Source organism: Pieris rapae, chromosome 19, assembly GCF_905147795.1.
Source record: "Pieris rapae chromosome 19, ilPieRapa1.1, whole genome shotgun sequence".
NCBI classification, from domain to species: Eukaryota; Metazoa; Arthropoda; class Insecta; order Lepidoptera; family Pieridae; genus Pieris; species Pieris rapae.
The window spans coordinates 8,960,016-8,977,447 of NC_059527.1; the positions used below are offsets into that span (position 1 = coordinate 8,960,016).

The 17,432-nt window shown below is 32.0% G+C and overlaps 2 protein-coding genes across 2 annotated transcripts in view; both read left to right on the forward strand.

Moving 5' to 3' along the window:
- LOC110991916 overlaps positions 1–2,818 on the forward strand; it is an 82,426-nt gene extending 79,608 nt beyond the window's left edge. The window contains exon 5 of the mRNA XM_045632344.1: positions 30–2,818. Within this exon, the coding sequence (XP_045488300.1) occupies positions 30–2,528 (2,499 nt within the window). The 3' untranslated portion in view covers positions 2,529–2,818. The remainder of the gene's footprint in view (positions 1–29) is intronic.
- A 2,460-nt stretch (positions 2,819–5,278) lies between these two features.
- LOC110991917 lies at positions 5,279–13,893 on the forward strand. The gene is made up of 6 exons (XM_045632484.1): positions 5,279–5,291; positions 9,033–9,463; positions 9,904–10,158; positions 12,515–12,637; positions 13,330–13,437; positions 13,776–13,893. Exons 1-6 carry the CDS (start codon positions 5,289–5,291, stop codon positions 13,891–13,893), a joined length of 1,038 nt encoding a protein of 345 aa, XP_045488440.1. The 5' UTR covers positions 5,279–5,288.
- Positions 13,894–17,432: the final 3,539 nt, after the last annotated feature.

Below are 17,432 nucleotides of genomic sequence, written 5' to 3' on the forward strand. Positions count from 1 at the left end.
TGTATAATTTCGCACTTGCAACATTACAGGTTGAGAGCAGCAAAAGGATGGATATTATTGAAATAATGGATGATGATTTATGGAAGCCTGAACCAGCACTGCGGCCCGAAGATGAATATTTATTGAGAAAATTGCATGACATGCTGCAATCGACTGCAGATGACCTGAAAGTTCTATCTGGAGAGTTATCGAAATATCACGAATCCGGGGTACAAATTAAAACGCTGCCGACACCGTTGGATGAAGATTTTAATGAAAAGGTTCATGTTGAAGAAGTAGTCAATGCAAAATTTCATGGTCATAAAATTGTTAATCCTTCGCAATCCACTTCACAAAAGAGCCCTACTCCAGTACAAGATTTGATTGTCAAAGAATTACGAAAAAAACAAGTCAACTGTGACTCTCGTAAAGAAATAAAAAAAACGAAAAACTTAGAAATTTCTCGAACTAAACTTGTTCATATACCTGAAAGTGCCAATTATGTGTTAGATACTAAGCCTTTAGAATTAAGAAGTAAAAATATACCTAGTAAAGAAAGAGCCGTCCAATACAATGAAATTGTGTATCAAGAAATTGACAAAGGGGAAGATAATAGTAGTCAAAAACAATTTCAAATTCAAGAAATGCCAAGCATAAATATTAGAAGTGAATTTAAAATACAACAAGTAGCACAATTAGATATAACGCCAGATTCCAATACCGTTAAGGAGGTCTCAACAGGCAAAAGTAATATTTGCGTAATTTCGGTAAATCACGATTTGCCTACAGTATCCTCCAGTAAGGAGCTTCAAAGAATTGAGGTAAACTTCGAGACCGCTCCTGTACGAAAAATATCTAAAATGTTATCTTATGAAAGCAGTGAATCATCACCAAATATTGAAGGTAAGAGAAAAAATATGAAACAAAACCTTGTTACACAAGATACAAAAAAGCCAAATACACGAAGGGCCGAAACTAAATATTTGAAATTTGATACTAAAAGAGCTCAAGCATATTTGAATGATTGGAAAAGAAAATTAAGTTCAGTGTACGGTCAATCCTCCAAAGAGAGCAAGCCTCAATTGAAATTAAAGAAAACAACAAAATTATCAAATACCCAAAATTTCAACAAACAACATTCTGAACTAAAGGCAATGATAAATAATGATTCAGAGTACATTCCTTATACCAAATTAACTTTAGGCGGTGTTCATGTGAAAGACATCGAGGAAGAAATATCGCACATACCAAACAGAAAAGATTTACCGCTAAGTCCAATCTTGGACAAAATTCTCAGTCGTCAGAATTCTTTCAGTAATGATATTTCTCAAAAGAACGAAAACAAAAGTAATTTAAAGGTTTTGACTACGTCTGATGAAAACTTACTTCAGGAAGTTTTAGATATTGAAGAAAAAGTAAGCATCACCTTATCCAAAAACTTAAACAAATGCAGTGATATTAATCAAAATTCAAGTAGCAATGGAGAGTCAACTAACAGTCCAGATAATACGTATGCTGATGATTTTGAGGCTGACAATTCAAATGGGATAACTGAGAAGTCAGAATCTTCAAATACAAAGCCAAATCTAAATGATTCCATAAGAATTGAAGATGACTATGATACACCTAGTAAAAAAGATCACGTTCATAACACAACTTCTGTGAAAATATCAAATTTATCCTTAAAACATAAAATAGAGACATTTGAATTTATTCATAGTATTGATACTCGGGAGCATGCAACACAAAGCAACGCAGTTAATAAAATTTCGCTAAAAGAGACACAAACATCTCCTCGAAGTGATACTCTAATACGTAACGATCAATCTATAGATCCTAAACACGAAGTCGAAAACATGTTCAAATTAGAAAAAGATTTTATAAAGAAACTTATTGTAGACGAATATAGTGATTTAATAATTAATAAAAATAAGCCGTCTACTTCAAATGAATCCAAAACTTATATCGATGATAAAAATATCTCATCAGTACCAAAAAACACTCAGACTTCCCCAGCGCGCGTGAAAAGCGTAATGACGTCACCTACTAGAACTAAAACAAGAACAACATCGCCGTTAGCTTTGTCTGTAACTATAGATAAACAAACAAGTCCCTTAGCCCAGTCAACCGATAAAAACTTACCCGCAACAGTTTTGTCGGACAACTCAGTTCATTTAGAAGAGTTTGATATAACAATCAATTTATCATCACCTAGGTTTCAATTGCAGTTGCCTAAATCGACATCTATCGCTAAAAGCAAACATACAGACGTTAAAAAATTAAGATCTAAATTTGTGTCGAGTAGTTCTAGTTCTGTAGAAGACTATACATCATCTGACATAAGTTTTGGTGAGATGAGGCGTTTACAAAGGCGTTCCAGGAGACACAAAGCTACACCTATATCCGAATTAAGTTCTTCAACTTCAAAATGTTCAGATCATAGTTTTGTTGTTCCCATTCGCAGTGAAGGTGAAGTGAGCGTCTGTCAGACAAAATCCAACAAATATAGTAAAAGTGAGGGAGAAATCAGTCTAGGACAGTTGAGGTGACCAAAAACTTACCAATTAAGAAGAAATATCTTTCGATATAGGTTACATCTTTTAGAAAAGCTTTTTTACATGATTATCTTGTGAAGTAATCAAAGCTATGCTTACAAAACATTAGTGCCTTTATTGTTTGTTAAATCGTGAAACTTATTTAATAATACATACTTTAATTTTTGCTGTCACCACAAGTACAAATAAGTTATTATTAAGTGATATTATTCCATAAGTAAAGCTTCCTGTATATTATTAAGTACCCAATTATTTGTAATAAAATAAATATTATTTCTTGTCAATAATTATTTAGTTTGTTGCCTGCGTCAACTGCAATTTACGCTTATAACCCATCAACTGGATTTGAAGGCAAATAAGTTTCGTTTACAAAAACGCCTAAATTGAAACAAAGAGTTTTGACTAGTGATCATTCATCATACTTGATCTTAAATACTCATTTATAGTGTTTGTCAAAATAGTGTATAAATACACACTCTGCAGCCAAGTTTTCTTATAATACTGTACTTATGCAAATCATATTCTGTTTTTAAAAGAAAACAATATCCTTGTAAGAATGCTTGATCTACATGGCATTCAGTATAACATTCCACCACATTTAAACATGCTTATCATGACTTACCTAATTTTTCATTTGCCTTGTTGTTACAAGATTTCAGAGTTGATTACGTCCATAGATTTTTTCCAATCAATTAATCATAACGCCTGTTGAAGTATGTATTTGTAATTGCTATTTGATTACGAAAAGGCGATTAGAATTTCAAATACGTTTTGTAGTTTTCAACAAGGAAGTGAAGAGATATTAAATAGTATTTTTTTATAAGTGTTGAGACTAGAACAGGCTTTTTAATACTAAAAGTACATTCGTGAAACTTAAACAGCCGAAATTTGATCAAGTTAAAAGCCGTGAGTAATACAATAAAGATGAGTGCTTTTGGCTTCTACAGTGTTATTTAGATATTAAATTCGCACAAAGGAGAAACCCTGTCGTTAGAGAAATAAACTGAGGTCTTATTTATTTATTTATTTATTTATTGGGAAACCAAACAGATACATCCTTATAATAAAAACAAAGTCAAAAATAAAACACAATACAAACACATTGGATGCATCCACAACAGGTTACACTTATACAACCATAAAAATAATACATGACAACAACACACATAATAATAGTATACAGTTAAGACATTAAGAGCTGCTTTATTTTATTCTTAAACAAAGCAGTAGTGGAGTGCGAAAAAGGGTCAATGTTTTTGATTGAATCTAGAGAAGAACACATCCTGTGAAGAGGCTCGCGGAACCCAATGTTGGTTCTGGGAGTCTGAAAATTAAAAGTTCTATGTAAGCGTAGAGACCTGGCAGGAACATTAAATGGTATGAGTTCAAGAAGATCTGAACAACTTATTTCATTTACGCATATTTTTCTCACTGTGACACAATCTATTAGATTACGCCTAGTACTCAGAGAAGGTAATTTATATTTTTTTAAAAGTTCCTTGTAATTAGCCCTATTAGTCTTGTGCTTAATACTTACAATTTGTTACCCCAAGGCACCATAATATCCATTCATCTTTATCATAATCATGACCACTACCAGAAGAGCCAACTAATTATATAAATCGACTTATGCCTAATAAATTGTTTAACTGTATGTAAGTAACAGATTTTTATAGAAATAAGGAATTTTATCGAAAAGGAAAATTATGTTAAAATTAATCTGTAATAGAAAGTAAATCCAAAATTATAAATGAGCAATTAATGTAAAATTAATAAAATATACTCGAAACGTGAAAATTTGGTATTCTTTAATAACGTTTTCTAATTGATCTAATAGTATACTTACAACTTTATTGCAAGTGCTTCTAAGCTTTACTTGCTTATAAACAAGCTTAGTTTACGTCAATAAAAATAATACTAAATGATATGGTCGTAGATTTGGATATTATAACTATATTTGCAGAAGTGTGACAGAGTTATTTACCAAATACATATAATTTCTCCAAAAAGCATTCTTAATTATGGCATAAACTTATAACTTCTTGGCACAATCTTGAAAATTAATAAGCCCCAATATTTGTATTTGAAAATTACAGTAACGACAAACAAGATATAAAAAAGTGTAATTATGTCAAAGACTTCCTTCGTGCAGTGGTTAGGAAAGTAATAATGATTATCTTACGACGAAGGTAATGTTTATAATTACACTAGTGCCGCGAAACAATGCGATGCAAAGCTCACGTGGCGGAAAATTAAGCACTGGTGATGGGCAACGGTCGATAAAGCGTGATGCAAGAAAATCCAGGGCATATCAATCTTCATTCTTCATCAAGGACGTGATTTCCTTGGAATGTTTTTCTGATATAAACTGTGCTATTATCAATATAACTTCTGTGCTTCCACACAGATATATCCTCGTTTGGTCTCGGGATTTTGTCACAGGTAAAACGAGATTGATTAAAACAAATGTTACTTCTCAACGCTTATAAACGCCGTTTCATCACTCACTTTTTCACCCTTTTTTGACTTATATTAAACACGATATAAATGCCTAAAAAAGTAAATAAAGAAGAAAATTGATGTTTAATAAGTATAAAATATTTAAATAATCTGTTTAGTTTTCTGTAAAATATCGATGAAAGTAACGACATCTCTAAGAAGACATTTTCACGAAACAATGGTAGCGGTTAAAATATTATAAATATGAAACCTTACCCATATGCTTCCTAGTTTGTGTAACAACAGCCTGATATCATGGTGAGTTAAAAACTATTAAAACATACGGTTACTTAAATAAAAACATGAAAGCTTAATCACAATCACCCTAATTAAAGATGTGAAGTACCGAAAAACGTGACGGCATTGTTTAACGAACTAAGATATTATTTCGATATTTATTTATCGATAAATCTTTGTACTAATTTATCATTTCATCGGATTGCGAATTACTCTCGACTCTTGGTTTAAAACATACAAATAAAATTAACTGAATATACCTACATTATATTCTTCATCTATTTGTCTGAAATGTATAACAAATAGGTTATCAAAAAAATAATAATTTTGAAATCCGTAACATCAATAAAATAAAAATATTAAAAGCTGCATCACTAAAATATAAAACAACTATGTGTTGCGCTCCTGAAATAGACGCTATTTGGAAATTCGTTTAGGAGATCCTAATGATTAAACGGGGCAGATCCCCCAGTGAGTGGTGGACTTCTCTAACCTCTTTTAAAACTCTTCTACATAAACACTTAACCATATCAATGCACAATCGTGACTTTTTGTGACGATGTTATTCTTTTGTATTGCATTGTAATTCATGAAACGCAAGATTAGCTTTTAGTTTTAAGTCTATATTTTATTTTATTAATGTATTTACTTTTATTTTATTAAGTTAATGGTAATTGTATAATTTTCACTGTTGCTTGTAATTTAATTTTTGCTTGATTGATGCCCAACTTGCACCTTACCCTTAGTATTTCTTTTTTTAGATTTTTCCATACTAGGGTTGGATGTGATCGCTTGTTAGATTAAGTTATAAGTTTGAATAAGTAAATCCAATTAAATCCAACGTGCAGATATAATACATCCGATATTAATTAACGGAAGGTGGTAAACGAAACGTCGATTATTAATACAATAGCTTGGATTACTGAATAATAGGTTCGGTTACATAAGGCAGTGAGACAGCGACAAATGGTCGAGTCGGTTCCCACAGCTCGCTTTCACTGCACCTGTCCGACAAATTCCTTGCCTTATCTGTGCCTAATTACACCATTCTATTGTATTTTGTACTAGCGCAAGTATATTATCTATCAAGTACTTAAACTGCGGCCACTACAGTAATATTAAAAACAGACATTGAAGTACGCCTTATGTGACTTCATTACCAAAACCCCTTTATGCTGTAAAATTGGAAAATCCATGGAATCCATGGAAAATTAATACCCGAACCGTAATTTAGTAATAAAAATAATATTTTATTGCAAGAATATTGAGAAAAATGTGTGGTACAATCGTAAGTTCTCACAATGGCGCGCAAATTTGTCTTTAAAGGAATTTTACATTATTAGTCATATGAATTGATCAATTCTTATATTATTTGTATCCTACTTTGATATGTAGACGTATGCCCATTTCTCATGGAAAAAAACCAACGAAAAAGAAACATTGTTTTGTTTGGGCTTGGCACAGAAAGTTATTTATTGGAATTTTAAGTGATAGAAAAGATAAAGAAACTTTCGTGATTAATGGATTTTATTTTTCTTTATAGTATATAGTAATTTTTTTTTATAAAACAGGGGGCAATCGGGCAGGAGGCTCATCTGATGTTAAGTGATACCGCTGCCCATGGACACTCTCAATGCCAGAGGGCTCGCGAGTGCGGTGCCGGCCTTTTAAGAATTGGTACGCTCTTTTTTTAAAGGACCCTAAGTCGAATTGGTTCGGAAATACTTCTGTCGGCAGCTGTTTCCACAAAGTGGTGGTGCAAAAACTGCCTTGAAAAACGCTCAGTTGTGGAACGGCGGACGTCGAGGTGATACAATTTAGGGATTCTTTACGCTTTATTAAGTACTACTTGCTAATGTTATTTGTAATATATATCGAAATACTTATATTCAAGAATATTGTGGGTTTATTTGTTAACAATACAGATAATTTGATTCTCTCAGTGAAAGTGAAAAAATAATAGCAACATATGATTATCACTCACTCACTTATTCGGATTACATTTTCCTTTTTTGTTTCGAAGCGAGATTGAAATTACCAGATGTTGTATAATAATTACGGTTTGCAAACCGCAAAAACCGTCATTAGAAGGTGCCACTTGGCACTTTCGTTTTTGGGATATGCTAATGGCTGAAAAGGTGACAAATTTCTTCTCTAATCTAACTAATATCAGATTTACATCTATGAAATATTGGATATATTTCAGTAGAAAGAAAATTATTTTTATTCTATGTATCATTTTGATAATTAATTTTTTATCTTTATCTTTATTACTTATATTATCTTGATAAACTGGATTTAAATACTTGTATTACGTTACATTAATGTAATAAACGTTTAGACATAGACTTAGAAATATCATTTATTACAAACAAAAACACACACACATAAACACACAAAATAAAATAATCAAAGCAAAAAATGTAATAATAGATTTAATGAAATATATATAATTTATTTTTTAATTTTCCATTCGTTTCTTAAAATATTTTCTGCTCCGCATCACTGGTTACTGAAGTATTTTCAAGCTAATTCAACTTAGGATCCTTCAAGAATCGAGAATATTGAGAGTTTAGCGACACAGTTTATACCAGATAATAAAATAAGTAAGGTAAAAAATACATAACTTTTTAGTCTTAGTAATGAAAAAGAATTAGAACGTGTTATCAGGTTTATAATACATTAACACACAAATACATATTATTATACCTTAATTTTAATCTTCATCTACATTTCTGCGTATTCAAGGAATTGCCTCTATGATTCTCACTCATTATATTCAATGTATACAATGATTACTAAGAATACATTTGTATTGTTTTTGCGGCAATTTATTCAGCAATCATCAGTAATCTTAGCAGGGAATAGAATCGAGAGTCGTTGAGAAAGTTGGAGAAATGGTTAAGGGTCAAGGGTTATGCTTAGCTCTTCTGTGATATACTCTCCTTTATTCGATTATCTTTATAAACGAACCCGCAATCACGGATCCAAAAAGGGAAACTTGAAATAATAAGTTTGTAAAATCTTTAATAAGTTATAACCTTATAAATGAATGAAAAGGTATTTGATAATACTTACTAGATTAAAGCCATTATTTTATTAATCAAAAGATTATATATGGTATATAATTAAAGTCAATAAATTAACGTAAGCTATGTAAGCTGATGTACTACGTATACGTAACTAAAATACTAGTGCGCTTATATTTACCATAATGATGTAATAATGGTGGGAGGGGTACTGGGTAGTTAAAATTATTCTAGAAAAATAGTTTTTATAAAAACCGTTATGACTAATCCAAGCACATGTTACGTATGTCCGTTTGTGCCATGCTACGTCATATTATGTATCACAGAGAACACAGAATACAATTCATTCATATTCTTATAAAGCATTCAGTCCCAATTGTAGCTACTTTTATAACGACTATAGAGTAAAAAAGCGCAAGCCAAGCGTGTGCCGACTGACGTGGTAGCGGTCAGTGACATACTGTGTGGCTACGGTGAAAGTGTGAAGCGTGGTTGTGATGTAACCCATCGACCAACTTATTACGTCTTTCCGTTTTTTGCCAACATTTATGGGTCAATGGGAGCTGCGATTATGTAAACAACAAAACTACATTATTGAATATTTAGTTTTTAATAAATTAACATCACAATTACGTATTATTGCAGTTTTCGAATTAAGACGATTCCAATTAACTCTGCAACTATGTAAAGACTTTTATAATTACATTATGTATAGATAATCATTCATTTTCAGATATCTGTGGCAGTGTTTCTCCTCATTGCAGTCTACAAAGTTCAAAGCGTCCAAGAGAACTTTAATATTACTGCGTTATATCCGGTTAATAGTACAAATATTCCTAAAGAAAGTGAGGAAGTAATAAATATCACTGATAAATATGAACACGACTCTAATGAAATAGATAAATCTGAAGAAAATAAAGAAAAACCTACCACTAACAGTGTAAAAAGCGCAAAAACTGAAACTACAACTTGGAAAGTTGACGCTGTATTAACGCTTCCAAAAGAGGAAGTTAAGGAAATTGTTTCAAAATCAAAGGAAAAAGATAAGGAGTTTATACCAAGTCAACAATTGGAAAGTTTTTATGATGAAGGCTCGTTTGTTGTTCCGACTGGGAAGAGTCTAGGATCTTTTACTCCAGTCAAAGGCTCCTCGTCTTTTATTAGGTAAAAGATTCTAACATTATTTTAAAATTTATATTAGTTTTCAAGCATTTAAATTAAAGCAGATTTCTAATTACTCGTGTAAGCAATGACTTCGTTTGTCCACCACTCTATTTATCAATTATGAAATATTCCGGAGATCCGGCTACGGAAAAACGTCGTGAGGGAACCGATGTTTTAAAAATCGTGTAAATGAGTACGTTAATATTGTCTTAAGTAATGGCAAATACAACATATTTAAATAAAACTAAATTATTTACATAATTTGACGCTTCGAGTGTGAGACAGAGAGTTTTGACGGATCCCGGCTGGTTGTAAGTACTCGAAAGTATGTGTAAATGGTGAATTCGCAGTTATGACTGACTATTTTATGAGATCAGGCTTGAAGAGGCGTCTACCCTTGTTTTCTATAAAAAAACTAATAATTTAAAATACTTTTCCAGTTCCAACAACTTTTTTAAGTTAGACTACAGTCATCCAAAGGACAGCTCTAACAAACCATACAAATTCGAAAATGACTTTAAACCAATTAAAGCATTCGAATATGACTCGAAACCAACCGCAGAAGTTCCTGTTAAGATTCCCGCTGGAAGTCTGTACAAGTCTCCAGACCCCTTCAGAGACAAACCGGCATCTTATGGACATGATGACTTTAGCTTAGAATTCAATGATGGAAAAGAAAAGGAAGTTAAAAAAAGGTATTTCATCTATGTTCCACCTAAACAGATATGTCGTTGCCAGATCGTGGAAATGATCACCAGCTAACCGTGGCCATAAAATACGCCGTGAGTATATTTAACTAAGAGGTTAAATAAAGGATGCGGTTAAAAATATTTTAAAATAATTCCGCCGAAATCAACAAAACGATTTTCTATACTTACAATGTGTCTGTTGCTCAAATTTCTAACCAGTTACGCAAGGTAAATTACTCTAAGTAAAAATTGTGTTTATTAATATTGAACATCACCCACGCGAAATTTAAACAGTTTTTGTGAGCGGTATTCTACTTTCTGATTTATGTATTCTACTGTATATGTTTCCCGTGGATACTTATTCTAAGATTCAGAGTTTCAGACTCCCGTACCCTCAGTGCCACTTCAAAAGCCTTTTTAATGAAAGCTTTCTATGTTAAAATATGAATTGTACATTCCACACAGTTATAGACGAAAAATAATTATATTTCTAATGTAATTAATTGTCTACTGATGCGCGTATAGTAGTTCAATAATCAAGCCTTCAAATACGTAATGATCTTGCTTTAAGAATCAAACATACGTCTATTAAGACGAACAATCGCTGTAAAAAATATGTATTAATAAAGAATAGTAATTTATTGTATGGAATTCGATGGCACACATGCATCGTTCAAAGAACTTTACAAATTGTATGGAAAACACAATAATCGTTATGTTTATTGCGGGATTAAACGAAATACCCCTTTTTACCTTAAAGTATGAGTTTTCTATATATTATTAAATGACCTATGCTACTTGAATCAAAATAGCATTGTTAATTATCTTAATTCCAACTATAAAAATAAAGATTTATTTGTTCAGTGTAATTGGAGTCGTTTTAATTAATGAATGTAATGACGCGTTAAAAAATGACTAACGGATCTGAATGAAAGCTCACTGATGAGCGAGTTTTACACTAGGTTGGGCTGATGATGTGCAATTTGATGAGATTATCGATATATTTCATTGTATTATGTAGATTAATTAGTGGTTAAAAAACTATTAATATTACATTAAAGTAATTAACTGCTTTATAACATAGTTTTGTTGAATAGGTATTAGGTACTCTACCATTATTATTATTTTTTATAGAACAGGGGGAAAATGGGCAGGAGCTCACCTGATGTTAAGTGATACCGCAGCCCATGGACACTCTCAATGTCAGAGGGCTCGCGAGTGCCTTACCGGCCTAAGAATTGGTACGCACTTATCTTACAGTCTTTAGTCGAATTGTTGCTCGTTGTAATATTTTAATAAAAATATTAATTAATTTAATTTAATACTTAATCGTACATCACTAAACACGGCAATTGCTCAAAGAGCTCAGATTTTAACCAAATGTATCCTTTCACTGATCCGTCGAATTAATCATCGAAGCGATGAAAGTCTAAGTGCCCTTGCGCAGTAATTGGCTTTATATATTTAAAGCAATGTTTTATAGGTTTGTTTGTTGAAATTTTTGACTAAGCAAAATATTTACAGTATGAAACGCTTCTGGGAGGAGCTAAACTGGCATAGCCTGGTCTGCTTTACGTGTGGAAATTGACTATAAACTAGTCTATGGAACTAATCGAACGTCGCATTTAGCTCTATTGCCTCCTGCTTGAGCCCTCGTGTAGATATTTCTGTGACTTTTCCGTGAAAACCGACTTGACAATGTAGTCCAAAGTACTTTCCCTCCTCCTACATTTGCTTAAAAATACTTCCCTTCGGCAGCTTTTATGAGCAAAGCGAGAAATGGTTGCTGTGTGGGTATAAATTTATGATTAAATGTAATGTGAATTTGATGTAATTAAAGCCGCGGAAGGTTGCTTGTAAATTTAATTTTCTACGCCATTTTAAATGTGATAGAAACTACTTTTATGGCTTCCGCCAAAACTTTGATAACTTTATCTTGTTCACTTAATTTCCGATTGCGATTAAGCAATTTTGACCATGTTTCATTTCTCTAAATATTATAGCAATATCTATGAATTAAACTTAAATATTCTTATTATATATGTAGAAAGATAAAAAAGGACTGTTCATATATGTTAACAGTACCTACTTGTCACAATGATTTCTACAATCCATTTAATTTTATAATTCAACTATTGTTGTACGATAAAAATATTTTCCGTTTCAGCTTTATTTCAGGTTGATAAGATGTTTCTTAAGATTGTTAGTGAATGGTTATAGTGTGAGTGTAGGTATTATAATACATGTTCTGTCTGCTAAATCAAAGCGATATTCCATTCCCGGAATAATAATTTCTTCGTAAAGTTATGTATGTGATGCAACTATTTGAGCTTATCAGTTTTTGTAATATTAAATATTACAGGAAAAACCCGTGGCAGGGTCTTCTCAACTTGGTAACGGCATTGTTGCCGATTGGCATCATCGTGTCAGCTCTTACTCCAAGCATCGTGACGTTAGAATCCACTGATAATAATAATAATTATAAGTAAGTTTTTCTAAAACATTACTAATTACCAAAAAAATGTAATAATTATCTGAAAAAATCTTTCTAAAACATCAAAAAACGTGTAATTTTTTACTACATACATTCAGCGAAAGCGAGTTGTAATATAGACTATATTTTTGTAAATGAGTCACACATTCATGAGTCAATCCTGAAAGGAAAGCTAACAGGAAGATAAGAGAATTATATAAATCCATGAAATCCTAACGATCTAGCGAGCTTACGCGGATGTGGCCTGCATCCGCACGCAAACTGCACACGCAGAATTTCTTACATAAACCGTTTTCACCTAGCGCTGGCTACGAACGTAACATCGAGTAACATGCTACATATTCAAAACATTACAACAAACATGCAAAATTATTTAATATATGCAGAGATCTTGATATACATTAGGTTGACGGGCCCATTTCATAATCGGCCTAAAAACTTATCTTTCTCTGACGTGTGGTGTCATAAAAATAATTAGACTACTTTCGTCGACTCAGAATAACAATTTTTTGCTTATATTAAAATTTTAATGGACTATAATTTCGTCTTTATTTAAACTAATTTTATATCAATATTACCTGGGTTTGGTGATCTTCTCATCGCTTTCTTGATTCTTATAACAAACATAAGAAATTGAATACACTTATGAGACATTAAACTATATTCAAATTTATCTGTTTCAGTTATGGAAACCATTTTTCACGACGTGCGGATAAAAGACTGCCCGACATAAGTGAGCGATGTAAACGACGCTTGCTTTGTGAGATTCATTCAGAAAAACACTATTATCGGTAAATACATGTCATATTCAGAACTAGAGAAAGACAAATCAAAAGTAGCCAAAATCAACGAACATGCATGGTGAATGTCATGATATTGAATGAAGCGAGACAGGTATGTCAGGATTGTAGGCCTGTATAAATAAATCAAATTCCTTAACCGCAAACTGAACCGCATACTAAAAAAATGCTTGGGTGGCAATTAATACAAATCGAAATAAAACTTCTTTAATTAGCGAAATACCGTTCCTCGATGACCACAACTTTTGTAAAGTTTATTTAATTGATAACCGAAAACAAGTATTGGTAAATTGCTGTAATAATATTTTATGATATATAATTTTTGGCAGCAATCAAGTTGGAAGACGACAGAAGCAGTGCTATAAGCTGCAGTGTGAGGACCCAGACGCCATGAACAAGCTATTAGCATGGTTGCTAGCATATAATCGCAATACTCATAAACGCTAATAAATGATTATAAATAAAAAAAACTATTTTTAATGTACGTATGCCAAAAATAAATAAGGCTTTTCAAAGACTACCTAGCATGCCATAGATTACTTATCTCCCGCTATTGGTTTTATGGATATGAAAAAATGTATATATATATATATATGGTTAAAGTAATCATTTAAAATCCATGGTTTACACAATTAATCTTTATTTAGTATGTAATATCCTCTTAGGTAAATGTGTAAGAGCGTCCCCACGTTATAATAGAAAGTATGTAATTAGACTTCTGTGCAACCTAAAATAGTTATTGTTTTGTCGGCAATCGAACCTACAGCCTCCGTTCTAGTATTTGTGAGTGCCCTAGTACACTCACAAATACTAGATCCAAGAAGGCTCGAAGACGTTCTTCAAATTAAAATATTGTTATTTATTGCTACTGCAGTCTATGGAATTGTATCGTATTATATGCAAAAGACATCAGCGCAGTCTGCTAGGTGGGGAAAAACTTAAATGTATGTAATGTTTTCATAATCCCTATTTAAAAACGAAATGTACATAATGAGAAACGAGATTTTCATGCTTTGACCTCGAAACGTCCGGAAAAGGTTTCTGTGTTTCCGATCTCGCATTGGTTTTCTCTATAATTCTTCTCTAGAAATAATTACTGATACATAAAAGAGACAAACTAATGATTTAATGTCTTCAACTTCCTCAATGCAGTGTCTTTTATTTAATAAAAACAACTTGTTCTCAAACTATTCGAATGAATTTTCTTTTTAAATAAATATGAATACAATTTACAAATATTCCACCCGTGTAATTCGACATCTGTGGTTGTATTGGAGGTATAAATAGGGCATTAATTACCTGGTGCCTCCTGCCCGTTTGCCCCTAGTTAAACAAAGGTAAACGGATTGTAATACCAAGGAAAAACCATTGAAAGGATATACGAATTAATTCTAGCCTATAATTGTTTCAACGGAACACTTTATCTTGAGAACATTAAAGATATTTGCCGATAGCAACCTGTAGTGACAGCGGCGGATGTCAAGCGCATCCGGCGCACAGGCCGCTTGATGTCGGCGCGTGGATCAAACCTGCTCCGTGAATTATAAGTCATAACACAAATATCTCTTTTCATGTAACAGGTCATCTAAACGAGTTTGCACGGAAGCACGGTCGTAGGCCGAAAAATCTGGGTACGTCTACGGAAGTGGATTCTTCTGTACTAACTAAACGCTAATTACTGCATAAATTATGCCTTGTATTAAATGTAACGTTTCTAGATCTACCTTATAGCCTTAGTAATAAGTTATGTTATAGATATATGTTAAGATAGTTCTAATTGGTTTCGATAAGTTTTAAGAAAAAATTTAATAATATATTAGCAGTTTCATGTCTCACCATGATTATATTTGCTTGGTTTAAACGAAATTTTATATGATTATTAAAATCTACATAGTATAAAACAAGTCGTCATCTCTACACGGGGGAAATAGCTTTTTATATTAAACAATTTAATAATTATTTGACATAATGTATAATTATTAATTATAACTTTGAAAAAAGTCTCAAGAATGTCTAAAAAATACATAGACAAGTGGAGGAACATGAAATGTAATAGTAATATCATTTTATACACAAAACGAATTGAAAATTTCAAATAAGGCAGAATCGTAACTGTACTACAAAATGCAACACGGTTACATTGGCTGGAAACCATACTAGGTGTTGTTATCCAAAAAAATAATAATAAATCACGCATCACTAATCTACAATAAAATCTACAACAATTTTTTATAAACTAACTGTTTAGTTAGGTGGATTTATTTTTTGTTACTTTAAAACCTTTTTCCTGTAATATTTAATAACCTCTGACACGCAAAATATTGCGAAATATGAATGAGTGTAAGTTTGGTTTATCAAACCAACTCATATCAGAAATACCTGCCTAAAATAAAAAATATATATAAACAAAAATATCACACCTTGCAAACAAAGCTTTTATTATATATAAGAATTGGAAAAGCGGAAATCGTGAATCGTTTACCATTCACAAAACATCAGCAGTAAGCAGACAAACTGACGACATCTCTTATATAAATGTTATCAGCCAGCCGATGAGTTGTGTAATACATCAAACATGCCATTGGGTGAAAGTACATGGCCTTGTAACGATACATCCGTATAATATTACGGGTTGACCACTTCAATGGTTAGTTATGGTGTGTTTAATGACCTGAAAAAGTACACTTATATAACGCTGCTTTACAAAATAAGGTAATTGTCAAATGAATGTGCTTAAATAGCCTCACAAGAATAGAATAATGTGAATGGCTGCGATAATTGACCAATTAAAATGTTGAATTAAATTAGCAAGTTTAATTCGAGTTTTAAGGTTGTTTTTTGTCGTAAATTGTTAGGTTTTAATTTTTGTTTTCTAAGTAACAATTAAGCTTTTATATTTACTAACTTAATACCATTTTTTTTAAATTAAGTTTTTTTTAATAATACACGTTCATATATATCGCAAACTGCAAATATTTTTCTCGCGGTTCCACTTATATTAACTGAAAATGATATTAACCTCCAAAACTAAAATTGTAACTTATAGCAAAGAACCATTAGTTATTGTCAATACCACGTCTTGAATATGCCCCAAACTATATAAACATAGGGAAGCAAATATCGTTTACGTAACCGACATATATATGAAACAAACAGACGAGCAGAGAATAAATTTGAGCTTTAAAAGAAGTTCTGAAATCCGACCTTAACTTAGGAATTAGGCGCTATTAAAGAAGATTGGAGTATGGGCGTATATAGCATATGCGTGAAATTCTTCTATTGAAACAAAGTTAAAATCTTTGTAATACGAGCCGTACAAACATAAAAGACATCGTAACTCATACAAATGTGAAAAGAACCTTACTTGGAATGCTCCAATGTGAAAAAGGAAGAGCCGCCAGATATGGGATAAAAGGGATAGCTGTGTGACAAGCGGAAGAAGGAGGCCTTCACTTCCAGCGTTGCCAACTCTACATCTTTTCTTTCGTATTTTAGGGCTTTCCGGGCGCTTAGATCAATATTATAAAAAAAAAAATCTAATAAATATTTTAAAAATGTGAATTTATAAGCTTATCACGAAATTACAAATTATTCATTTATAACATAAATGGCGGATTAATTTATAGAATAACACGATAGTGACAAGGTAAAGGTGAACCACATATTGAGTATTTATAACTTAAAATGTATCATAATCTCCTGGTTTTATTAACATACAGCCCATCCTTTAATGACACACAGAGCGTAAAAGTACTGTGCTGTTACGTCAGGAGCATCCTTAAATATGTGAGTTTTATATGGTGGCCTTTCTATAAGAAGCCCATTGAAAATTAAAACATTTTAAACATTATTCATTTCAGAGCAAAAAGATGGCGGGAATATTGGGTATCGTCTTCCTCCATCAAAATTCAATAGTCAAAAATCATTTATTCATATAGGTAACAAATTATATTACAGGTATACTTATGTAGGCCAAAAATAAATAT

What these genes read in the sequence shown, in the direction of transcription:
- LOC110991917 (XM_045632484.1), top strand. An exon ending in GAAAAGGAAGTTAAAAAAAG is followed by an intron (nt 10,159 to 12,514) that starts GTATTTCATCTA and finishes TAAATATTACAG; the next exon opens with GAAAAACCCGTGGCAGGGTC. An exon ending in TCAGAAAAACACTATTATCG is followed by an intron (nt 13,438 to 13,775) that starts GTAAATACATGT and finishes AATTTTTGGCAG; the next exon opens with CAATCAAGTTGGAAGACGAC.